General features: G+C 42.1%; 1 protein-coding gene across 4 annotated transcripts in view; it reads left to right on the top strand.

The window, feature by feature from the left end:
- Window positions 1-26,489, top strand: part of chd3.L (chromodomain helicase DNA binding protein 3 L homeolog) — a 57,267-nt gene that overhangs the window by 955 nt on the left and 29,823 nt on the right. For all 4 annotated transcript variants that reach the window (XM_018253804.2, XM_018253803.2, XM_018253802.2 and 1 more), the window contains exons 2-12: window positions 15,864-16,000; window positions 16,113-16,277; window positions 17,477-17,598; window positions 17,712-17,953; window positions 18,463-18,584; window positions 19,030-19,159; window positions 20,433-20,617; window positions 20,845-21,075; window positions 21,754-21,957; window positions 22,260-22,465; window positions 23,904-24,035. In XM_018253804.2, coding sequence (XP_018109293.1) covers window positions 15,864-16,000; window positions 16,113-16,277; window positions 17,477-17,598; window positions 17,712-17,953; window positions 18,463-18,584; window positions 19,030-19,159; window positions 20,433-20,617; window positions 20,845-21,075; window positions 21,754-21,957; window positions 22,260-22,465; window positions 23,904-24,035 — 1,876 coding nt within the window. The remainder of the gene's footprint in view (window positions 1-15,863; window positions 16,001-16,112; window positions 16,278-17,476; window positions 17,599-17,711; window positions 17,954-18,462; window positions 18,585-19,029; window positions 19,160-20,432; window positions 20,618-20,844; window positions 21,076-21,753; window positions 21,958-22,259; window positions 22,466-23,903; window positions 24,036-26,489) is intronic.

Below are 26,489 nucleotides of genomic sequence, written 5' to 3'. Positions count from 1 at the left end.
TATAGAGTTGTGTTCTAGAATATAGAGTTGTGTTCTAGAATATAGAGTTGTGTTCTAGAATATAGAGTTGTGTTCTAGAATATAGAATTGTGTTCTAGAATATAGAGTTGTGTTCTAGAATATAGAGTTCTGTTATAGAATATAGAGTTCTGTTATAGAATATAGAGTTGTTATATAATATAGAGTTGTGTTCTAGAATATAGAGTTGTGTTCTAGAATATAGAGTTGTGTTCTAGAATATAGAGTTGTGTTCTAGAATATAGAGTTGTGTTCTAGAATATAGAGTTGTGTTCTAGAATATAGAGTTGTGATATTGAATATAGAGTTGTGTTTTAGAATAGAGTTGTGTTCTAGAATATAGAGTTGTGATATAGAATATAGAGTTGTGTAATAGAATATAGAGTTGTGTAATAGAATATAGAGTTGTGTTATAGAATATAGAGTTGTGTTATAGAATATAGAGTTGTGTTTTAGACTATAGAGTTCTGTTCTAGAGTTCTGCTCTATAATATATAGTTCTGTTCTAGAATACAGAGTTCTGTTCTAGAATACAGAGATCTGTTCTAGAATACAGAGTTCTGTTCTAGAATACAGAGTTCTGTTCTAGAATACAGAGTTCTGTTCTAGAATACAGAGTTCTGTTAGCTTACAGTCATTCTGTTCATTATTGGGGCAGTTTCATATGGTCACACTTTGAACAATTCTTCTCTAGTGGAACTTGTTGTTTTCTGTGCAGTGATTAGATGTTAGTTTCTCTGCTTTGACTCCAGGAATCAGCACAGACATAAAAGGAGGGTATTTATCAAAGTCCGAATGTTAAAAATAAAAAAATAAAAAACATTTTTGGACTATAAAAAAGGAATAATTTTTTCCCCCAGGATTTATGAAAGCCCGATGCTGCTAAAAGGCCAAATGCAGAAATCCGGCGTCTCAGGCCTACCGTATATAAGTCAATGGAAGAGGTCCCTAACCAGTGCGTTATACCCATTTAGATATAGAAGAATTGTGCTAGAAAAAATAGTGTTTCAGGCTGATTTATTGAATATTTCTGCAAAAACCCTAATAATCTCTTCCACTTCTCGCTCCCTGAATTCCCAGGTTGTGCAGAGGAGCAGGTGGCACTCAGCTCACTGCACTGTAGGTCAGGAACCAATCAGCAGCTAGCAGGACCTAATAGGGAACTGAAACCTGTCTTGGCTTGTGTGACTGCAGGGCTGTGATTGGCTGTCCTCCTCCTACTGTGCTTCTGGTAGGGACCGTTAGGACACGCCCACCCCTCATTTGAAACACAGACAGGGACCAGAGAACATCTATAGGGAGAACATCTAAAGGGGCTATTTTTAAAGATAAAAATAGTAAAATCCAGGTCCCTGTAGGAGATAAGATTTTTAGATTAAAATAATTGGAACAATTCGGACTTTGATAAATAAGGTCCCCAATGTCATTTTTTTACAAAAACAAACCTCTCAACAAAAAATGATCACCATGACCTATAGGTAACATTTAATGTACATTCATATGCTAAAATTCATTTTTTAGTGTCAGTATCACTTTAAGGAGTTTTATGGTTTTGTCGCCTGTGCAGTTTCCAGTGTGGTGGGCATGTGGGTAAGAATTTCCCCTCCACCAACTTTATTGGTAGTTACCTGGATGCTGCTCTTCACTCTTTCCAAGCAGTAAGTTCAAATAATTCTGGGAACCTTCCCTTGCACCATTGGCCGTAATGTATAAATGATAATTAAAGCGGCCTGGGGGTTGTAGTCTGGACACAAGATGGGGATCTGGTTGCTAACTGACTGGTTACATTGATCATTAACGCCATGGCCGATGGGGATACTTGCCGCCAGTGATAAATTTGCGCTACTGCGGGCATCAAATCTCCTAAGAATTCAACACCTAGGTTTTGCCACAGGCCATTTCCATATTGTCAGTGGGGAAGCATCTTCAGGAGTTTTGTTGCCCCCGGTGGTACAAATTTATCATGAGCGACAAATCTCCCCATTGGCCATTACCTTAAAGCTACTGTTTTTATAATAAGGAGTAAAGATAAGATGTATATTTTGTTGCAGAAAATGTGGATCCCTGTAGGGAGACCTTGTTCTACAATCTGAAACTCCAAGTGAGTAAAAGTGTGGAAAAGTGTCAGCAGAAGAAATATTGTGCAAATGTATTACGGTGTTGTAAACACTTAGTGCTAATTGCATTGTTGAAATTGATAAATATATAATCATAATGTATATTGTATTGTTGGCTCCTCACATTTTACCTGCATAGGTAAGACCCCCACTGTTCAAAACAAAGCAGAAGAATCCAATGTCTGCTCTGTGACTATTTCTCTCCCTAGTCAGTAAGTAGGGACACATATGGATGCACAGCAGATTGTTATTTATTAATGTACAATAGAAGGTCCTGGTCCAGCATCATTTGTCCATAGCTGTGATTTTGCCCTCGGAACACAGTGTAGACCTGATACAGCGTCATTTCTCACTTGGTCTCGTGGCCATCTGTTTCTGTATCTCTCCTTATTCTTAAACATTGCATTCTTGAGATGAGTTGAGTACCTGTGGGTACATGCAAATGGAGTTGGGTGGCCGGATATCCAAATCTGAGCATCATGGCAGCAACCTAAAAAAATTGGGTTTGGCACCAAAGAACATTCTAATATACCTCCTGGGGCTAAAGACAAGCCCAGTCTGCCTATATGTTATGTAATGTCAGATCAGATTGAGCCTGGGTGGCCCTACTGATTTACAGGTACTCATTTCAGGAAAAAACATTTGACGTTTGTTTTGTGTGTGTGTGTGTCACTGCAATGGCAAGGCCCAGTACCCCACAGGGAGTTGGGCATTTTCAGTGATTTATTTTTAATTAGAACATATATTTGTTACCAGAGCATCTAAAACTGTCCCCTGTTGTTTTGTGGTTGAATGGCCAGCCTAAAAACATTCACAGTGCCGCAGACTCCCACCTTGTTAGAATGGCATAACAGTAAAAAATGTTTTGACCATACAAACCACACCATTTTACATACCCCAGATACGCCAGTGTGATTATTGTAAATTACAAGTAATAACAAGTAAATTAACCCCAGACATGCCAGTATAATTACTACAGAAAATGGATTATCTGCATATTAAGCCCAGACATGCCAGTAAGACCACTGTAGATATAATGGCCAATGAGCTCTCTTTCAGACATGCCAGTAAGATCAATGCAGAAAAGGATAGCTTGAAAGAATTACACCAGACTCTGACACCAGGCTCTTTCTTTCACTCTCTGATTGCCTTAAACTCCTGTAAAAAAATCCAAGATGTGTTCCACAGTGGAATCCATGGCCATTTTGGATTTTTTTACTTGAGATGCATAGAGCTGGCCGAAAAGTACAGAAGAAGAACCAGGTAACATGGGATGTGCTCGGAAAATTGTGACTGTTCTGCATAAAGAAGGACAGTTCTCCCAACTGTCCTTCTTTATGCAGAACAGTCATGATTTTCAGTCTGTATGCAACAGAAGTAATATTTTCAAGAAGTTTAATTTACAGTGGGAGGAGGCTCAGAGTGGTGGTTGAAACAAAGCTCAGCATCAGGGGAGAGGGACATTTTTGTTTGGAGAAGTTACCAATAGAGGCGTTTTCAAAGGAGAACTGTTACAGAAGTTTTATTCTAATATAATGATTGATCTTTTTGAGGAGGCTACCCCTCCCTAAATCTTCATTATTCTCCTCTTATGATGAGAATCCTTGCTTATTAGAAATGTTTCAGTAAAGGTACCCGTTGTTTATGGGCACAAATCCCCTAATGCATTTACATGGACATTGAGCAATCGTTACTCAGCATACTTTAAACTCCCTAAGAATTCTTGCAACCAGCTGTTGTGTCTTCTTGCATGGACACATCTTGCTTTGGGTTTTTATTGCTCTAGTGCAGTGACACACAGGTTTTTTGTAGAGAGTGACAACCATTTTTTGCACAATTTTACCCGTTGCAATTTCATTGTTTGGAAATGGCAGGGTATTTCAGATGACAAATAGACTCATGTGTTTCAGCCCTCATCAGCTGGAGTATGTTGCTCTGCCATCACAAAAGGAAATGGTCTTCTTCACCAGACTCTAGGTAGCACAGTGCTAAAGTTTCCTCTTAGTTCCTACATTTTTTAGATGTTTGTGTATGTACAAGATCCCTTTTCTAAATCTATAGGTATGACTTGTAACCCTTACATAAATTTGTACACCCGTGGCTCCTAGCTACAATAATTGTTTTTAAAATCTGTACTAAGGAGTTGCTACCTAAGCAATCAAAGGTAAACTTGCCGAATTACAGAGAACTACTGTTATGAATGAGCAAATGTAAAATGATCATACCACAGCAGATTATAAAACCTGTTCTTCAACCATAGAAAAAGATATTCTTTGCTATCCTTGTATTTTCATAGCAGATCCTAAAGACTCATTGATGCAATGGTTAATATGACCTTTTTAAATGGCACACTTTCTTAGTCCATGTGCCAGGTTTCTTAATGTATGTCGATGTGTCATAATAACTACTTTATCTGCGACCAAACCAAAAACACTGTCAAATACCTTTCTCATCAGTCATCAAGCTCTTTAAAAACAGGTAAAAAAGAAAAAAGTTGACGTATTATCAGAGATAAAATCTGGCACAAAGCTGCCAGTTGAAGAGGAGACCTGTACATAACTTAGCAGTAATTAGTACCGGTCTTCATAGTGTCTTGCTTCCCTTGGCACTTCCGTCTTGGCACTTCTGATCTTTCATTCCATTCTATGTTTGCAAAGAGTTTTATGGCTCTGGGCCCCCTCTAGATGAGAGCCCTTCTGATGTCAAGTCTCAAATGTGGAACCTGTAGCCTGACTGCCTTTGAATTCAGGCGTGGTTTATTGAACTCACTGTAAAATACTCTCGCTTACATTGTACAACATTTCACACATTAGTTATACATTGCGTCATAAAAATCACAAAGTGTATTATAAAGACAACACTGCAAACATTATTATTATTATTATTAACATGTATTTATATAGCGCCAACATATTGCGCAGCACTGTAAAGTAAATGTGATTATACAACTACATCACATGAATTACATATATAGAATATATGGAGTAACAAACATCACGATCAATACAGGTACAAAGAGGTGAGGAAGGCCCTATGCATAGGCATACAGTCTAAAGGGAAGGGAGTAATACACAAGGTGTGGGAGTGGGCAAAATCGAAGTAAGTGGGTGAGAAATGTGGTACTGTATGTGGTGTTGCGTTTGGTAGTTAAGCAGAATGAGGGTAGGCTTCTCGAAAGAAGTGCGTTTTCAGAGATTTTTTGAAAGCAGAAAGGTTGGGAGAAAGTCGGACAGACCATGGAAGAGCGTTCCAGAGGAGGGGTGCAGCCCTTCCAAAGTCTTGAATGCGAGCATGTGAGGAGGTAATGAGAGAAGAGTTGAGTAGCAGGTCAGTAGAGGAGCGTAGTAAGCGAGTGGGTGAGTATATAGAGATGAGTTCAGAGATGTAGGGTGGAGCAGAGTTGTAAAGTGCTTTGAAAGTCAGTGTCATTAATTTGAATTTGATTCTGAACGAGGTAACGGAAGCCAGTGCAGGGATTGACAGAATGGTGAGGCAGAGGAGGAGCGGTTGCTGAGGTGTATGAGCCTCGCAGCAGTGTTCATTATGGACTGGAGAGGTGACAGTCTCTGGAGGGGGAGGCCAATTAAAAGAGAGTTGCAGTAGTCTAGACGCGATATGATGAGAGAGTGAATAAGAATTTTGGCAGCGTCTTGGGTGATAAATGATCTTATTTTGGATATGTTCCTTAGGTGGAAGTGACATGATTTAATAAGTGACTGGATATGAGGAGTGAATGACAGGGCAGAATCTAGGATAACCCCAAGGCACCGGGCCTGGGGAGAGGGGGTGATAGTGGAATTGTTAACTATGATGGATACTTCGGGGATGCTACTGGTGTTAATTGGAGGAAAGAGAACCATTTCAGTTTTAGAGAGGTTTAATTTAAGGTAGCGTTGCGACATCCAGGTAGAGATAGCGGACAGGCAGGAGGAGACGCGAGTAGATAAGTAGAACTACCAGCAATTACAATGTAGGCCACATTGTTCACATTTATCATTATTATACTAGTCACCCACTCTAGTCATTTATCCCCCGATTTTATGGTACTTCTTAATACTGCCTCTTTTCTGGTATATGAGGGCCTCAAGTTTGCACATATGTTTCACCTCCTGGCTCCATTGTGCAGATGTGGGAGGTAAAGTATCCTTCCATTTTCTTGTGATAAGTTTGCTGGCTAAAGCTGGCCATAGATGCAAAGATGCGAACGTTCGAATCCTCCAACTATCGGACTTCCCCATCTCCCGACCTGCCACTAACCATTCAGATCAAATAAAGTAGTAAAAGAACAGATCAGCCGATGTTCTGCCCCTGACAGCAATTCTGGTGCATTCCGAAGATGACGATGTAACTTAGCTGGGTAGTAATATGCTCTATGTATAAGATACAGTTGTATCATTCTGTCCCTATAGTTGATGGAGACCGATAGAGGGGAGGACAGCACCTCATCCAATTCCTCCTTCTCCAGTACCCCAAATTCAAATTAATGACACTGACATTCAAAGCACTTTATAACTCTGCCCCACCCTACATCTCTAAACTCTCTCTATATACTCACCCAATCGCTTACTACGCTCCTCTACTGACCTGCTACTCAATTCTTCTCTCATTACCTCCTCACATGCTCGCATTCAAGACTTTGCAAGGGCTGCACCCCTCCTCTGGAACTCTCTACCACAGTCTGTCCCACTTTCTCCCAACCTTTCTGCTTTCAAGAAATCTCTTAAAACGCACTTCTTTCAAGAAGCCTACCCTCACTCTGCTTAACTACCAAACGCAACACCACATACAGTACCACATTTCTCACCCACTTAATTCGATCTTGCCCACTCCCACACCTTGTGTCTTACTCCCTTCCCTTTAGAGTGTATGCCTATGCATAGCGCCTTCCTCACCTTTTGTACCTGTATTGATTGTGATGTATGTAACTCCATATGTTCTAAGTATATAATGCATGTGATTTAGTTGTATAATCACATTTACTTTACAGTGCTATGCAATATGTTGGCGCTATATAAATACATGTTAATAATAATAATAATAATAATAATACCCCAATCTCTAATCTTCCACTTTCCTTTAAGAGCCACCAATGGTTTATTAATAATCGCTGTATGCAAGCCTGCATATAGTTTGGATATAAGACCTTTTGTAGAACCCTGCGATAGAAAATCAACCATACTATTCTGAGCAATCTGAATTAATTGCTGACTGTTTTGATGTTTCAATCTCTTTTGTATTTGGGAGTATTGTAACCATTGATGTATGGGCAGTTGGTAGTTATCTCTCAAAGTTTGAAAAGGGACCGTTGTGCCCTCCTGCCTGCCTCCTGTCATGTGGTGATCCCATATCTTTCCCATATCTTATTCCTACCGCATCTAGCAATACCTGGAAAACATTGATTATCCCACAAGGGAGTCTGCAGGAGTAATTTGTTGACCATTGCTATTTGCAAGGCTTTCCCCCAAATTATACACATATATAACATAATCTGATTAGGATATGCAGATGGTTGTGGTTTTTTAATGAGAAGCCATTGAAATGGGGAGGCTGAACCTCCCAGTAACATCCTTTGCAGTTGGTATAATGACTGCTGGGACTACCCCTCTACCCAGGCAGTTAAATGACTTAACTGTGCTGCCAAGTAGTACAGAAAAACACTTGGGAAAGATATTCCCCCCTGAAATTTATCTCTAGTTAACGTGTTCAAACTGAAACGAGGGCGTGAGCTGGCCCATTTCAGTTGCCTGAAGCTTGAGTAAATTTTTGTAAAAAAAATATTTTTTAATCAAGATAGGGGCTTGAGGAGAAAAGCCATAAAGTCTGCCTGTTATCTAATTGCTTGTGCAAATGGTTCCATAGCTAAAGCAAAGAGAAAGGGGGACATTGCACAGCCCTGTCTCATGCCTCTTTGGAGCGGGAATTGTTTGGAGCAGATGTCTGTCTTAATTAAAGCGGCCTTGGGAGACTGATACATAAGCTTTATCTATTTACAGTAAGTAGGACTGAAATTGAAATGATCCAAGATTGACCACAAATAAGCCCATTCAACTGTGTCAATGCCTTAGTTATATCTAAGATGGCAACTGCTCTCTGGCCAGAGTTATTATGTTTAGTGTCTAGATTTAAATAGAGCCTTCTAATATTAAGGGCGGTCGATTTACCCTGCATGAAACCTGTTTGATCCTCTGAAATTATTGTATGAATAACTTTTGTTTATTCTACAATGTGTGGGATCCTTTTCTAGTTTGTGCAATAAAACAATAGAGGCCTTATATAAAGAAGGAGGGAGGTATCCTTCCTGTAAGGCATATTGGAGCATTTGTAATAGGTAAGGACCAATGGCTTCTTTGAACCCTTTGTAGATTTCAATTGGAAGGCCTTCTGGCCCAGGACTTTTATGTGATGGAAAGGATTATATGGAACTTCACCTTATTGCACCTTACGCTCTATAGTCCAGCCAGCTATTAACCTCCAATGGAGAAGTTAAAAAGAAAGTTTTGCCATCTGCAATGACCCTTAGCCTGGCAGGATACAACATGATGTACTCTAATTTGGCTTCCCTAAGCTGCCTCTTGGCCTCATAAAACTTCGCCTGCTGCTTCTGCATCTGAGTGGAAAAGTCAGCGTATATGAATATGTTATGCACTTGGAACTGCAAAGAGCCTTTAGTGCGGGCGAGCCTTAAAATGCTGTCTCTATCTAGCACATTTAAAAGTTTAGCAATCAGTAGTCTGGCAGGCCCACCCGGAGGCGCAATTCAAGACAAGATGGTAATTTGTTTGAACCTTTCTATTTTCCTTTTATCCACCATGGAAATTAGATAGATTTCTAAACTCCAGGGTCATTTACCCCAGCAAAGAGCAGATGAGAAAATCTTCAAATACCAAAACTGCCCCTGTGGATTGTTTAAAGCAGTGATCCCCAACCAGTAGCTTGTGAGTAACATGTTGCTCTCCAACCCCTTGGATATTGCTCTCAGTGGCCTCAAAGCAGGTGCTTATTTTTGAATTCCTGTCTTGGAAGCAAGCTTTAATTGCATGAAATCCAAGTATAGTGCCAAGTATTTTCTCCTGTAGGCTGCCAGTCCACATAGGTTAGCTACCAAATAGCCAATCATAGCTCTTATTTGGCACCACAAGGGATTTTTTCATGCTTGTGTTGCTCCCCAACTCTATAAACATTTGAATGTGGCTCACGGGTAAAAAAAGGTTGGGGACCCCTGGTTTAAAGTGACACCAACCTGATTCCCCTGTTTGATAGACAATATAGCCAAAAGTATCCAGACCCCTTGCGTTTGCTTCCATTCAACCACAAGAGCATTGATGAGGTTGGGCACTAATGTTGGGGGTCAGGCCTGGCTCACAATCGGTATTTAAATTCATCCCCCAGGGATTCAGCTGAGTTGAGGACAGAGCTGAGTTGAGGACAGGGCTGTGTACAGGGCAAGTCCTTCCACTCCCACCTCAGCAGACCATATTACGTTGGGACTTTTAGTGCACATGGGGACATTATTGTGCTGAACTTAAATTGCATCCATAACTCACCATAAGTCATGAGGTGGCCAACGTGCTCTGCCCTGAGCCTTCAGCTAAAGGAGCAGAATCAGCTATGTATAGGGTTGCCACCTGGCCCATATTTTCTTACCTAATAGATCCATATTTATTTTACCTCTCTGCCTCTTATGGACTGCTCATTGAGTGACTGCTCCAATGTACATGGTTCATTATTGTGCTGAATATGGATAGAACCATTCCATAAATGTTGCCACAAGGTGGGAAGCACGGAATTGTAAGAAATGTCATTCTGTGCAATGGCATTAAGGTTTGCTCTTTCACATCATGGAACAGCATACGATGATTATTACTTCTCCACCACAAGACCGAAAGTTTGAACACAATAGACATGTTTCTTTTTAACCTAAACTGCTATGTACGTGACCAAACTTACTATCATAGAAGGTTCAATGAACAGCACCAGCCAAATAGAAAAAGCTAAAAAGCCTTTCATGTAACAAAATGGCTTTGTATGCAGACAAAAAAAAGCAATATTTCAGGCCGCAATTGGCCTTTTTTCAAGTTAACTGACACACAAACAGGCTGGTGACTGGAAAAAGCAAACAAATCAACTGAAAACGTAAGGTATTTATTAACTGCTATTTTATTGTATATTTAAATACTGTGGTTTAATTTTTTATAGTTTTTTTTTCTGTTTTGGGTGCTAAATAGCAAAGTTTGGGTGCTATTGTGGTTACAGCAAGTTTGTTGCATCCTGCTTTACTTTGCAGTTAAGCTGGCCATAGATGTAAAAGATCCAATCGTTATCGTGAGACCACGATTATCTCAAAATGATCGTTTAAATGTACGATGTGTCTATAAACTAAAAAGACCATTTCAGGCGATATTGCCAGCAAAACTGAAGAGTAGCTGCCTGCTTGTCCCTGCAAACATAGATAGATTGCACTGGGACCAATAAAGATTTTTAAACCTGGCCGATCAATTTTCTGACAGATGTCGGCCGAAAAATCGTAAGATGTACGATCGTTCGAATCCCACTAACCGCACGATAATTTGACGGATTGGTTGGACTGCACTGAAATCGGTCGTTCACCAAAGAAGAATCGTCGCGTTTATGGGGACCATTAGTTTTCCCTCAGTTTTGAGGGGGTGGGGTTTGATTAGTTGCACCTGAACAGACTGTATAAATAGAAACCTGGGACTCCAGTGGAGCTTGCTCTAGTGTTAGCTTCTCTTAAGTGTTTGCTCTTTAAGTGGGGGATCTGGAAGTGGAGTTGCAAACACCGGAGTTTCAAACTAAAAGAGGTTCAAACTAGGTCAAAAGTTTGTTCTAATTCCCTAATCTTTTTTTATTCCTGTTTTGATCTGTAACTGGAAAAAGTGCTAGCAAGTTTGAAGGTCTGACTCAGTGCACATTCTGTCATATGTATGCAGATTTGGAAAAAGAGATCCAAAATGCTTACCTCTGTGGTGGTTGTGAGCAAATTGCCACTTTGGGGACTGGAGTTAGAGCACTAGAGCAACAAATTGCAACACTGCGGTCAATTGACAATCTTGAAAGGAGTCTCTTGCTCACTGAGCAGGACCTAGCGGGGTCAGATAGTTTGGGGGGAACAGAACAGCAGCAAGATGTTGAGGCAGCTAGCTGGGTGAAAGGAAAATGGAGGCTGATCCGGAGCTTATATATTGCAACAAATTTGCCAGATTGTGTGAAGATGATGGGAGTGTGAACTCTGGATTGGCAATTCTAGATGGGGCTGATCTCTCTAACAGCCGGGAGACCAGTTTCTCTAGTAGTGGTGGGGAGGAGAGCAGAGTCAGGCCTAAACAGATTGTGGTTGTAGGGGACTCAATTATTAGGAAAGTGGATAGGGTAATTTGTCGTCCAGATCGCTACAACCAAACAGTTTGCTGTCTACCTGGTGCCAGGGTTCGGCATGTGGTTGATCTGGTAGATAAATTATTGGGTGGGGCTGGGCATGATCTAACTGTCTTAGTGCATATCGGTACTAATGACAAAATAAATGGTAGATGGAAGACGAAGAGTGATTTCAGGGATCTAGGCTCTAATTAAGGAAAGGTCTTCCAATGTATTTTTTTCTGAAATTTTGTACGTTCCAGGTGCATATTTGGGAAGGCAGCGATAGCTTAGGGAGCTAAATGCATGGATCACAAACCGTTGAATGGTGCACAAAGCCTAATGTTGGTACTACCAGGGAAAAGTATAATAGAAAATTAGAGCAAAGGGTGCATGTCCACAATTTTCCAATAATTGTGAGTGCCTCCACAAAATAAAGGGCCAATGAATTAAAAAAATAAAAAATATTTATTGGGAGATATTGGACAGAAGCCTGACGTGTTTAATGCGTGGCTCAAGTCTTGGTGTAGGAAGAAAGAGTTTGGGTTCCTAGAGCACTGGGCAGATTTTTCCTTGGGGTACAACCTATACAGTAGTGATGGTTTGCACCTCAATGGAAGGGTGAACACTGTGCTAGGGGAAAGAATGGAGGTTGGAGGAGTGTTTCTAGGTGAGATAAAGAATTATGGGGAAGATAGTGTAGACGGGGCAGTGGGGTTAGTAAGGGAGCATGGGGGGGAGTGAGGGGGTCATATAGTTTACAAGCTAAGGAGGTCCCTCTGTTACACCTTTAATGTAAAGCCTGAATTAAAGCCATGCGCTAAAGAAATAACCATAGCTGGCCCTGGTGAGGGTGTAGAATTTTGACTGGGCAAAAGGTAACAAAAAGAATTATCATTGGTGGTTGTTATAAACCACCTGGTATAAGTGTCGAGTATGAAGCCCAGCTACTCTTACAGATACAAGCGGCTTCACAGCTGGGTCACGTTGTTACTATGGGTGACTTCAATTATCCAGACATTGACTGGGGTAATGGGGTTGCTAAGACAGAAAAAGCTAGTAGGTTTGTAAACTTTTTATTCCAGCTCGTTCAAGAACCTACTAGGAATAACTCACTTTTGGACCTTGCAATAACTAATAATACTGAACTCATCTCTAACATTTGTGTGGGTGAGGGGCATTTAAGGAATAGTGATCATAACATGGTCTCCTTTGAGATTCTGTTGCAGAGGCAATTCTGTAACCAAAACACTAAATTTCAGACGTGCAAACTTTGACAGTATAAGGCAGCGGTTCTCAACCTGTGGGTCGCGACCCCTTTGGGAAAACCCCAGTTACTTACGTTTATGTTTCTATTCACCCCCATATTTTCAAAGTCCAGCAGAATTTTGTGGTGTGAGGGGCTCGTTTATAAAAGTGGATGTCCCCCAGCCATTCATATGAAAACAATGGGTGTATAAATGGCAGTTTAAAAAAAAAAAAGGTGTAAGCACCATCTCTCTGCTTAGCTGTTTTAACATCTTTGGGGAAAGCTCCCAAGGCGGGTAGTGTGAGGTGCTTGTTTAACTGTGTCTATGTAATAGACTGAACCCGCGGGGCAGGAGATGAATCCATTCTCTGAGTTCATGCCAGCAGAGGAAGAACCAGTTATTGCTGCCAAGGGTAGTTGTTATTAGTTCTTACTAATAAGTCAACAGGGAAATGGATTTTAAATAATCTAGTTAATTGACCTACATCATATAAATGCCCCCTTTTTTATGTGTCTTCCACCCAAGAACATTTTTTTGCACAATTCAAGAAAATACAAACTTTACAATTTAAATTATAAATTCAAAATTGTACTTTGCTTTTAAAGTTATTTGTGAATGCAATTGAAAATAATTTTATGGTTGGGGGTCACCAGAACATGAGGAACTGTATTCGTAAGGGTCGCGGCTATAGCCTCTGATGAAGTGAAAGCGGCCTAACGCGTTTCGTGAAAGGTTTCATTTCATCAGAGACATTCTGGTACAAGTTTTGTTTACAGGAAGGGCATACATATTCTTTTTTTACTTAAGAGGGATATAAATGAGCTGGAGAGAGTGCAGAGACTAAGTGCAACTAAACTGGTTAGAGGGAGGGAAGAGTTAAATTATGAGGGGAGACTGACAAGGTTGGGGTTGTTTTTACCCATAAAGAGGATCACGTACCAGAGGCCTCCCCTTAAGACTAGAAGAAAAGAACTTTCATATGAAGCAGAGTAGGGGGTTCATCACAGTCAGGACAGTGAGGTTGGGGAATGCACTGCCGGGTGATGTTGTGATGCTGATTCTGTTATTGCCTTTAAGAGGGACTTGGATGATTTCTCATAATGTCCAAGGCTATTGTGATACTAAAATCTACAATTGGTATAGATATTCGTATATAAAGTTTATACATTATGGGGCAGATTCACTAAGGGTCGAATTTCGAAGTTAAAAATACTTCGAAATTCGACCCTCGAATTGAAATCCTTCGACTTCGAATATCGAAGTCGAAGGATTTAGCGCTAATCCTGCGATCGATCGATTAAATCCTTCGAATCGAACGATTCGAACGATTTTAATCCAACGATCGAAGGAAAATCCTTCGATCAAAAAAAGGTTAGCAAGCCTATGGGGACCTTCCCCATAGGCTAACATTGACTTCGGTAGGTTTTATCTGCCGAAGTAGGGGGTCGAAGTTTTTTTTAAAGGGAAAGTACTTCGACTATCGAATGGTCGAATAGTCGAACGATTTTTCGTTCGAATCGTTCGATTTCGTTCGAATTCGAACGAATTTAACCAATTCGATGGTCGAAGTACCCAAAAAATACTTCGAAATTCGAATTTTTTTCATTCGAATCCTTCACTCGAAGTTAGTGAATCTGCCCCTAAATGTGAGTATATTGATAGGTTGGTAGTATGCTTATATATGTGTACTGGGTTTCATTTGGAGGGGTTGAACTTGATGGACTTTGTTTTTTTTTTTCAACCCAACTATCTAACTGTAACTTCACTGCATTACACCATCAAAAGCATATTGGTCTATTTAAATGATTCATATTCAAGATGGGTCCATTGTTTTGTAAGGAAAGATAATCTCCCCCTGTGAATCTACACCACTTTCAATACAGGACAATGCATTGCTGGTCCTTCCCACAAGTCCCCCTAGTTTCTTCTCCATTATGTATTTCCCCAACACTGATTGAATGACTTGAGCTGCATAGTTTTGTGTCATCTGTAAACATTGATACAGCCCTTTCCCCAAATTATTAATGAACAAGCTAAATTAAAGTGGACCCAATACAAAACCCTTCAGGACCCACTAAGAACTAGAGAATGTAGAGATTCAACAAACACCCTCTGTACATAATCCTGTAGCCAGTTTCCTATCCATGTACAAACAACTTTACTAGGAGCATCAGACCTTACTTTAGAAAGCAGTTGTTTCTGGGGCACCAAATGCCTTGGCAAAATCCAAATAAACCCCATCTACTGCTTCCCCCACTGTCCAGCTTCTTACTATCATCATCATAAAAAATTAGAATATAATCTTCTGCCAAAGTGTTGCGATCACCATAATAGTATGTAGGAATGTATGGTAATAGATGTAATGGAAAAGCAGACAGGTACAGAAATATTCTATGGTAGGATTATATGGAGCCAGTAAGGGAGAGATAAGCTATTAGGGTGGGAATGGACAAAGACCAGGTGGCAATGCAAACAAACTTTCTCCTAATTGTTTGTACATGTTCCCCAGCTCAGGCCCTTATAGGTAAGGGCACACACTAAGATTCAAGGAGATTTAGTCGCCCGGTGACAAATCGCCTCTTCTTTGGACGACTAATCTCCCCGAAAAGCCTTCCCACTGGCTAGAATAGAAATTGCCGGCGGCATGGCACGCGGAGTGCTTTGTTTTCTTTGGGCGACTTTGGGGTGTTTCTCTGCCCTAAATATGTACTTATGCTTTTTATGATATGCAGATTGGCTACACATATTTATTGTAGGATGTTGGAATATGTTCTTAAAGGAGAACTTCCCCCCCCCCAAACCACCTCCCCCGTCCAGCTCCCTCCCCACTCAGGAAAGGGATGAGTAGCGCAGTGGAGTTCACAGGCTCCATCTTCTGCTTCTTTGTATCTTCTTCAGTCACTTCACCAATGCTGAGCCAGCAGGAGCATGTGCAGTTGAAGTTGGTCCTGGACCTTTTGAGTGTAATAGACAGAGCTGGGAGGGGAGCTGATGGAGGCCAGTTGAGGGATTGGGATTTTGGGTGGGTGAGCCACCCTGTGTTAGCCGATAAGTGCTTAAGATTTAAATCACTTGCATCTGCCCTTTCATTTCTCTTTTTATATAGATCAAGATGATGCCGATTTATCTCCTGTGCCTTCTCCCCAAGAACCCGTCACAAAGAAGAAGAGAGGACCTAAGAAAAAAGCAAAAGACAAAGTGAAAATACCAAAGGCCATTAAACCTCGCAAGCGCATAAAGCCAGTAAGAATCACGTTTGTATAATTATCCCTTATAGAATGTGTCTTTCCCTTAGAGTCAGCATCCCTCATGGCCTGTCCCTAAACTTTCTTCCATGTTTTTCTATTGACTCTAGGACAGCGATGAAGAATTGCGCTGGGATGAGGGTATTGGGGATCAAGCCTCTCACGATAGTGACAGTGAGCTTGGCGCAAAGAAGAGAAAGAAGAAACACAAAGAAAAGAAGGAAAAGAAAACCAAAAAAAGGAAAAAGGAAGAAGTAGTCGTGGTACAGCGCAAGGTCTGCCTGCCATATTTCTTTGCCGCTTGAATAGAAATGTTAACCCCTTCAGGTAATGGTAATGAGGCAGATTCCAGTGTGAGCAAATCGTGTGGCTTGATGGTGGATATTAGAGGTCATTTACTATCGCAAGTGCAATGTGCAACTTTCAGAAGCAAGCTCCATGTTGTGGCTTCCACCATAATTCTGGAATAATTACAATTGCAAGGTTGTGATGTTTCTGCTGCAATTTTGGGTGATGCATCAAAATTCGCACAATTGCATTTTTGCACTTTTCTTGGTCGGCACAAAAATGAAGTGTGCCTGATTCTTTAGGCACAAGTGCACTGCAGAGATTTATGCATGGCGCTTTGGGAACTCTAGAGCTAACACCAATTTCGGAGGTGGCTGTAGGTCTAGGGTTTCCCTGCGTCAAAAGAAGCACTGCTTTCAGTTCATAACAGGAGTCCGAAAAGGCTTATCGGTGCCAAAAACAAATATAATCAAGGAGCTCTTTTTTGCACAAATGATTTTAATGATTGGGAGTATTTCAAGTAGGGGAAATTTGCATGACTGAAACTTTACTTATGGACGTAAATGACCCCTATTATCACATACATGGTCATGTGATTTAGCACATGGAACAAAGTCCATTCCAATGGATAATGGAAATAGAAGTCTCCAAATATTTTCTAAATCCATACTCAGTAGGCTTGAAAGTTTGCATCCCATCGATATGGGGGCTGGGGCACCGAATGAAGTGTAACTTAGTTATTCTAAAAGGTTGCCTGCCTTCTGCCGTAGTGATGTATTGGTCGAGAAAAACTCAACCCACATCTTACCCTAACCTGAACCCAGAGAACCTGCACACGACCCTAACCCACGGCAAGTTCCTGTTTATATACCCACCCCGACATCACGGAAGGGCGTGGGGCACGTTGGTGTGCGAGTATATCAAAAGGAGTGCATCTGGCCGAAGTCGATCACTAGGAGGTCTTAAGGGGGTGGAATCAGGCTATTGTTCAGACTACAACCACCCGCGGCCTCCAAACATTGTGAGGCAGTTGACTCAAACCCGCCTGATCCGCAGGCTTTGGGTCGGCCTGCACATCTCTATTCCACCAGCATATCTGTATTTCCATGGTAGTCACCTACAAATATTTTTTCACCATGCCAAGTGACCATATCAAGTAAGCAGACATCTTGCATTATGCCGACAGGTGGAGCAAAAGTCCTCTGCTGCACTGCTGTCCAGTTGGGGATTAGAGGATGTAGATTATGTCTTCACAGATGATGATTATCACACACTGACCAACTACAAGGCCTTCAGCCAGTTTATGAGGTGGTGCATTAATTTCTCCTTTCTGTTTGTGTCCTCTTAGCTCTGTTTTCTCTATCACTGGGAAGTACAGACCAAGGGATTTCATTATATCATTGTCACTTTTATACTCTTAGGCCTCTCATTGCTAAGAAGAATCCCAAGATTCCCATGTCCAAGATGATGACAATTCTAGGTGCCAAGTGGCGGGAATTCAGCGCAAACAACCCTTTCAAATCCTCACCCGCAGCAGTGGCAGCTGTAGCAGCGGCAGCTGCAGCGGCAGTTGCTGAGCAAGTAACTCCCGTGACCCTTCCCATTACTGCTGCCGTTACTCAGGCATTGCCAATGCGCAGAGCCAAGACTAAGGAGGGAAAGGGTAAGCTCTAAAGAAAAAACATCTCCTCTGTGCTATAGGAGACCACTGTTAAGGTGGCCATAGACTCAAAGATCCGCTCGTTTGGCCGATCGATCGAATTACGATGCGCCAAGCGGCTCCGACGGGTCGGTCGGGTAAAAATCCAACCTTCCCGATCGATATCGTGGCCAGATATTGATCGGGAAGACCCGTCGGAAGCCCCCATACACGGGCAGATAAGCTGTCAAATCGGTCCAAACGACCAATATCGGCAGCTTTATCTGCCCGTGTATGGCCACCTTTAGTCCTGGCTTGGCTGTCTCTTAGTTCACAGACCCATATAACTGCACGGGGGAAAGGGACCCCTGCAGCTTTACCTCCTGCCGTCAGCAGTGGTCACTATGCAGTACTGTGCTTTGATCACTCTACCAGCTAATCATTGACATGTACCCATGCAGGGATGGCAATATCCCTTTAATAAACGACTAGAAGACCTCTGCCAAATATTACATTTTAAATTCTTCTCACAGGACCCGGGCATAAGAAGCCGAGCAAGAGCCCGCGAGTGGCAGAACCAAAGAAGCCTGCCAAAAGGAAAATGGCACCTCTGAAGATCAGGCTGGCAGGTGTGAAACGCAAGGCTGGTAGTTCTGTAAGTACCAACAGACTTGGAAATAATGTCATACTAAATGTTGCCGGGAAGATACAAGTTGAATGGGAGACCCTGTTAGATCAGATTACAGACAAATCTGTGTCATAGAAAACCGATAAAATATGTATTTTGGTTGCAGTTAGCACAAGATCCTACAGTCTGACAGTGCCTTCTAAGTAAAGGGAGCTGAAAAGTCCAGCAACCAATAGGAGCCAATCATATTTACTGGCCAATCAGCAGAGCACATAAACATACATAGATGTTAAAGAACTTCATAGTACAGGGTAAAATCAAATACGTGCAGAAAGATTGTACTCATGAAATTTGTGCACATAAGAGAACTCAACTGGCTGCTTTTATGTTGTGCATGCCACAATTTGGCCAATGTCTGTCTGTGGTGTAAAAATGTAATTTTAATGTATGAAAACGTGCCTTTGTTTTACAGAGTGAAGAGATGGATGTCTGTGAGGCATCAGACTTGGAGAACTCAAGTGTCCACAGCTCATCGGCTCCTTCCGACAGCTCTGGAAGAGTAAAGAGGAAAAGAGGAAGGCCTGCAAGGAAAAAGAAAAAGGGTGAGAAGAGAGTGAATCTTAAAGAGGACATTGAAATGGTTGCCACAAAATTAGGGTAGAAGGAATGAGTATTATAGGACAGTCTGTTGTGAAAGAAGAAAGACCCAAGTAAATGGAGATCCTAGTAAAATAAAGAAGACCCTAGTAAATGGAGACCCTAGTAAAAGAAAGAAGCCCATAATTAATGGAGTCTTCACCAAGAGGTCTTTCATGCTCCAAATTCTTAGGTGGGAGGGATTTAAAGTGACCTTCATGGTCAACCATAATCTTTCCAATCTGTTTTGAAATAGGGATGGACATATTGGTGATACCTTGGCCCTTTTGGGCTGATCTATCTTTTTTCCCTCCACTGGGACTGACGGTGCTAGTTATATTGACAGACAACTGGAACTGATGCCACTTGATATTTGACCTTTATGGTCAAGAAGGGTATATTTATACAGACAAACAATGGTACCTTCATTTGCAGGACTATTTTCTCAGTCAGTTATGGGTCCAGTAACCCATAACAACAATTATCACTTAGCTTTTACATGTCTAAAACTTGGCTTTGGCAACTACATCCAGGATTCAGTTTAGGATTCAGCCACAGTTCATCCTTTTCAGCAGGATCACGTGACTTTTCATCACACAAACAAGGAAGTGTCAAGAGCTCTGCAAAGAGCTTCTGCTCCCGTCTGCCGAGAGTCCACGATGGTCGGCGCCCATGGTCACCACGTGGCTTCGGGTGCTGGCGCATCGACGTCACAACGCCGCGTTTTGGCGCCAAATTCAAATTTTGACCCAGTATGCCGGTTCAATGCCCGACTATAGGATTTGTTTCAAGCATTTCTGGGTGCTCCTAAATTCGTGTTTATTGAATTCCATTGACCCTGCCTGTACCTTGACTTTGCTAATTATCTGCCTGCCTTCTGAACGCCTGCCTACGTTTGTTCCTGAACCCTTGTCTGTTACCGTGAACTTGGACTTTGGACTAAAGCTTCATCCTTGGTCCGGACTTCCTCCGCTGGGAGCTGATAGGCCCCCTGACAGGAAGTAACCATGTGCTGCATGCGGTTCTCTTTCCCCTCTTTCCTCCCTAATTTACATATGCAAATTAGGGTTCGGATTCAGTTTGGATTCGGTTCGGTATTTGGTCCAATCTTTCACAGAGGATTCACGATTTTGCCAAATCCTAAAAATAGTGGATTCAGTGCATCAAGAAATTTGACAATAAAGTAAGTGTCATCAAGATCATAAACTTGAAACTTGTTTTTTATCTTGCTCCTTGTAGTTGCCGTAGAGGAGGGGGTGTCTGCAGGTGAAGGCTACGAGACTGACCATCAAGATTACTGTGAAGTCTGCCAGCAGGGAGGCGAGATTATCCTGTGTGACACATGTCCGAGAGCCTATCACCTGGTGTGCCTGGAACCAGAACTAGACCAGGCACCAGAGGGCAAGTGGAGCTGCCCCCACTGTGTGAGTAAATATGAAACCTATGAAGCTATCTCAGCAATGTGCATCACTTCTATGCTGTAATATACATGGCATATAGGTGGATTCATTTACAAAAGCAAGTGCACATCTTACATAATATCCACTTTCCAAACAACATCCAACTTCTGGATTTTCATCCATGAGGTTCAGGTATTTGTTTTTTTCCCATAACTATGATTGTTTGCCATTATTTGGATTTTGTTTGCCAGGAGAAGGAGGGAGTGCAATGGGAAGCTAAGGAGCTGGAGGAAGAAGAGTTGGAAGAGAGCAAAAGGGATAGGCGGGAGGAAGAAGATGACCACATGGAATTCTGCCGGGTTTGTAAAGATGGAGGGGAGCTGCTGTGCTGCGATGCTTGTGTGTCCTCCTACCACATCCACTGCCTCAACCCTCCACTGCCTGATATTCCACACGGAGAGTGGCTGTGTCCACGCTGCACGGTGAGAGACGGGTGATGATAAAGGAGCGGAAATAATAAATGATTTCTCTCTTGCTTTGTTTGCCCTGACTTTTGGTGAAATGCTGCTGCCTTCGCTGGCAGTTCCACACTTGAGTTAAGCTGGCCATAGACGCAAAGATCCGATCGTATGAATCCTCAATTCGTATGATTTTCGGACCGTGTGTGGAGAGTCCTGACATTTTTCGCACCACGGAGATCGGTCGTTTGGTCGATCGGCCAGGTTAAAGATGTCTGTCGGCTGCCGATAATATCTCTGCATGTATTGCTGACTGGACGACTTTGAGTGGGAGTCACCAGCTTTGTCGGACATAAACTTTCATACGATTGCCTTTAGGTGAAGAACATCGTCTGATCTGTTCTTTTACTACTTTATTTAAACTGAAGGTTAGTGGCAGGTCGGGAGATGGGGAAGTCCGATCGTTCGAGGATTTGAACGATCGGATTTTTGTGTCTATGGCCAGCTTTAATTTCTTCTTTTTAATACGTTTTTTAGCCTTCTGTACACATACTTCCTTATTTCCTCCGATATACCTGTAGTCTCATAATTCTGAGACTTTCTCGGTGTTTATTTCAATCACAAACAAATGAGTGGTTTCCTAACGAACTCTAGGAAGCTTTCCCATCATAATGACGCTTTTTCTCTGTCCCGTTCCCACAGTGCCCACAGCTGAAGGGCAGAGTGCAGAAGATCCTGCACTGGCGATGGGGGGTACCTCCGGAAGGAGTTCAGCTCTCTCAGCCTCGGGATGGGGCCGAAGACGAGGATCCCCCTCGAGCCTTGCAAGGGAGGTCAGAGAGGGAGTTCTTTGTGAAGTGGGCAGGAATGTCGTACTGGCACTGCAGCTGGATAACAGAGCTACAGGTCTGTGTTTGGGCTATTCCTTATGCACTGGATACAGTATATATATAAATATAAATGCAGCTGAACAACAGAGCTAGAGGTCACCATTTCTCTTTTTCTCTCCCTTCTTAACTCCCTCCTAATTTTTTTGTCCTTCTCGCCTCCTGCTGCTTTGTATCAATGCCGTCTCCTTTACCTAAACCTACGTCATGCTCTTCCCACCACACCGTTATCCCTATGTAACTCTGTGTATCTTCTATGTCCCCCCATTCCTCTCTTCCCTTCTGTCTCCTCCCTCACAGTGATCTCTCCCCTCCTTTCAGCTGGAGATCTTTCACACAGTCATGTACCGCAACTTCCAACGGAAGAACGACATGGACGAACCTCCTCCCTTCGATTATGGCTCCGGGGAGGACGAGGGCAAGAGTGAGAAAAGCAAGGATGCCGAGTACTCCGACTTAGAGGAAAAATTCTACCGTTACGGCATAAAACCCGAGTGGATGTGCGTCCAGAGAATCATCAACCACAGGTCTGAAGGGTGACTCAATGGCCGTCATATGTGTCATGTGGAGGAAGTGGGTCACTCATTTGTTTATATTTTGTTGGCTTCCATGAATGCACATGTCCAAATGGTGTTATTGGTATGAAGCCTCTAGTCCTCCCGTCAGCTGAACACTAAACACCTAAAACCAGATTATGCACTGAACTGGGCAATTAGCCACCTGATATTTATTAACTGTGACCAACCACTGGGAGGAACAAGTTGTGCTACATCTAGACAAGAGTATTCTTTAGTCTTTGAGTAACCAACTGACTTGGCCGTACTGCAAAGTTAGTCAATGAAATGTATCACCTGCTCTATATTTTCTAGTATTGTTGCTAAGGCACCATACCACGTCAAGATAAACCACATATGGACATCCTAAATGTGGTCATAGGCTAGAGCAGGGGTCCCCAACCTTTTTTACCCTTGAGCAACATTCAGATGTAAAAAGAGTTGAGGAGCAACGCAAACATGAAAATCTGTCCTGGGTAGTGCTAATAAGGGCTGTAATTGGCCATTTGGTGGCCCCACATGGACAAGCAGCCTACAGGAGGCTCTGTTTGGCAGTACACCTGGTTTTATACAACCAAAACTTGCCTCCAAGCCAGAAATTCAAAAATAAGCACCTGCTTTGAGGCCACTGAGAGCAATAGCCATGGGGTTGGAGAGCAACATGTTGCTCATAAGCCACTGGTTGGGGATCACTGGGCTAGAGCCTCCCTACTTGGGTGCATATTCTACCACCATAAAACCACCATTAAAGGGACAGGGTTTTAGATCCCCTCATCCAGGTCCATTCAAATCTACCAAATAGCCCCATTGAAAAATGTTGTTGCATAGACTCACATAGATGTCACTAAGGGGAGGGCTGCCATTCAGTTTGAAAAAAGTAGAACAGGCACAGGTTAAATAGTAGATAACTAAAAGCTCCCATTGTATTCTACAGAGCTTATCTGTTATCTGCTATGTAAACCTGAGCCTTTTCTTTTCTGCATGGCTGCCCCCATGGCTACACAGCAGATTATTTATGTAAACTATAGTAGTAGTTATCTGTTATCTACTGTGTATCCTGTGCTTGAATGGCTGCCCCCATGGCTACACAGCAGCTTTTTATATAAACTATAGTAGTACTTATCTGTTATCTACTGTGTATCCTGTGCTTGAATGGCTGCCCCCATGGTTACACAGCAGCTTATTTATGTAAACTATAGTAGTCTTTCTGAAACCAACACATTTTTTTTACCAGTGTAGGGCAACAGCACATTATAAATTAGTTACGTAGAAAAACTGTAATTTTTTGGTGTTACTGTTGCTTTAAAGGTGAGCTACCCCTTTAATCACATTTATATGTGAGAATGGGTTCATACAAGGATCTTGTTGAGTGTGCGCGCACAGTTGACTTTTCCTCATGTTCTCTCCTCAGTTTGGATAAGAGGGGTAACTATCACTACCTGTTGAAATGGAGAGACCTGTCCTACGATCAGTCCACGTGGGAAGAAGATGACATGAAGCTGCCCGATTATGAATACCACAAGCAGATGTACTGGAGACACAGGTACCACTGGATGCTGCAGGTAGAACTGCCTCATTTTTACAGTGTTGTACAGGTTGATGCTATTTGAGATTCGTTTAACAGAAGGCTCTCGTTCTCCTTCTCACAACGGGGTAAATTCACTAAAGGGCGAATTTTCGCCAGCGAAGGCTCCTCCACGCTTTCCTCCACTTTGCCAGGCATCAATTTGCTACCACTACGCTAACTGACAAAAACGTGAAGTTGCGACTCTGTAGCCAGACGCTGGCGGTTTCACTAGCGTTAATTCGTCACCGTGAGCATTTTCATAGAGAACTGACGCTATTGTTCGTTTCTGCCTAGCAAAACTTCATTAGTACTCTTACACTTAGGTCAATTTGAATATGGCGGTACATATACACGTAGTAGAGTCCTGCGTGGAACCAATTTGTAAGACCCGGACCGGACCTGAACCAGCAACCCGCATATTTACTCTCTTTGATTCACTACCTGACCCGGACCCGCAACTGCCTTATCCACAACCCGCCGACCACCATCAAACAGGAAGTGATGGTGCTGCAAACTGGAAGTGACGTCATCAAAAGTGGGCAGGGACAGAAACAAGTTTTGTAAAATTTTAAAAGGAGTAAAATATAGACAATATTACATAAGAAAAGAAATTGAGATGAGACCCTTAACACAAGCCGCAACACAACCCGCAACCTGCATCTATACCAGCACCTGAAACTCCTCCCCTCATTCTGCAGGGTACAAGCTTTTTTGCGGGTAACCGGATGGGTACCCGACCCGCTGCAGGACTCTAACATATAGGTCATATATATGCCTTTATTAGAGATGTTGGTGCAAATGCTTGAAGTGGCCACTTATTATTATTAAAAATGTCCAAGGAATCAAACTAAAGATAAAATGCCCTAGACATGAGCCCACCCTGAAACAAATGTGGCATGCCCCTCAAATGGTTAAAACATTTTTAAGCAAAACATATTTAACAGTTACAACTTTTGAAGGCAATGCCACTTTAAAATATGAAAAAAAACACCAGCGTTTTTTAGAACTTTTATGACTTTCTGGCAAACAGGATATGATGTCACTGACATAAGATTGAGGAGGATGTAGCTTCATCTTTGCCAGGTCTAAGCTGGTGAAGAAAACTCTGGTGAAAGAGGTAAAATTCACACTTAAGTGAATTCACACTTGAATTAGTGGAGTAACGATTGTTAACCTGAGCAAAAATTTGCTTGGCGATAGGGCGCCAAACTGTGCTAGCGAAGGTTTTTTTTTGCTAGCTAATTGTCCTCTACGCCTGTTAGTAAATTGACGATGTCCCTGTGGATGAGATTTCTGGTGAATTTTCACTATAGACGGCCACTCTGCATTTTAGTAAATCTGCCCCATGTGTTTAAAGAGCATGGAAAGTGCTTCTCTGAGCTCTTATGCCATTTACAGTCATTTTCTCTTATGATTCAACAGCTGTCTTTGGGCATCAGTGAAGCGGCAACCTTGGGGATTCACTGACTCTAAAGGAAGAGCACAGATAGGGTAACTGACACTTTGGGGCAATTTCACTAAAGGACGAAGCGCCTAACGCTAGTGTAGCGCATTTTCGTTAATTCGCCAATTCACGGACGCTGGCGTAAATTCGCTAGTGTTACTTCACACCCTTACGCCTGGCAAATTTGCGCAATGGACGTAACTCATGACACCTTAACTATACAGTGGGCACATGTGTAGGGCAAAATAAAAATTTTATTTGATGTTTTGAAGATTTCCCAGGCTTGTGTAGTGATGCTACATATACCTCCATTGTAACTTCAATTTGGCGCCCTATGCAAATTAAGCATCACTAGCGTAACTTTGATTTGCTTGGCGAATTAACGACAGCGCAATTTCGCAACCTTACGCTTCCCCTGAGCGCAACTTCAGATTTTAGTGAATTTGCGTAGCGCTGGTGAAAATACGCCTGGCGAAGTGCGGCGAAGAGGACGCTGGCGCAACTACGCATCTTAGTGAATGTCCCACTTTGACCTTCAAAGGGAGCGGCTTAGTGAAAGCCTATGGTTACCGGTGTAAAACTGCTAAAATATCAGAAACCGCTAAACACAAATAAAATTATTATAAATGTCAAAGGTCACCCTCTGAGTTTGTCTGCATAAATTATCATTCCTTCCTTTTGATCCCCTTTAAGATGGCTGCTCTTTGCACAACTGCCACAGTGTTCTATATAATATAACCACGCTCGAGGCTTTACGATTAGTAATGACCGACCAGTCAGCAAATGAGCAATTTAGTTAGATTTAGGATTAATGTATGTCAGACACGTTGGCACATCAGTTTTTGCCATTCTGCTGTATTTTGATTGGTGGAATTCCTTGGAGGGCTCTGGCATACCTCCCAACTGTCCCGTTTTTAGAGGGACAGTCCCTCTTTTGACAGCTCAACCCGCAGTCCCTCGTTTGTACTGGAAAGTCCCGTTTTTCT

This window comes from Xenopus laevis, chromosome 3L (genome assembly GCF_017654675.1).
Source record: "Xenopus laevis strain J_2021 chromosome 3L, Xenopus_laevis_v10.1, whole genome shotgun sequence".
Classification (NCBI taxonomy): Eukaryota; Metazoa; Chordata; class Amphibia; order Anura; family Pipidae; genus Xenopus; species Xenopus laevis.
Note: the sequence above shows the minus strand (reverse complement) of the source record. Positions and strands in the feature narration are given on the sequence as shown.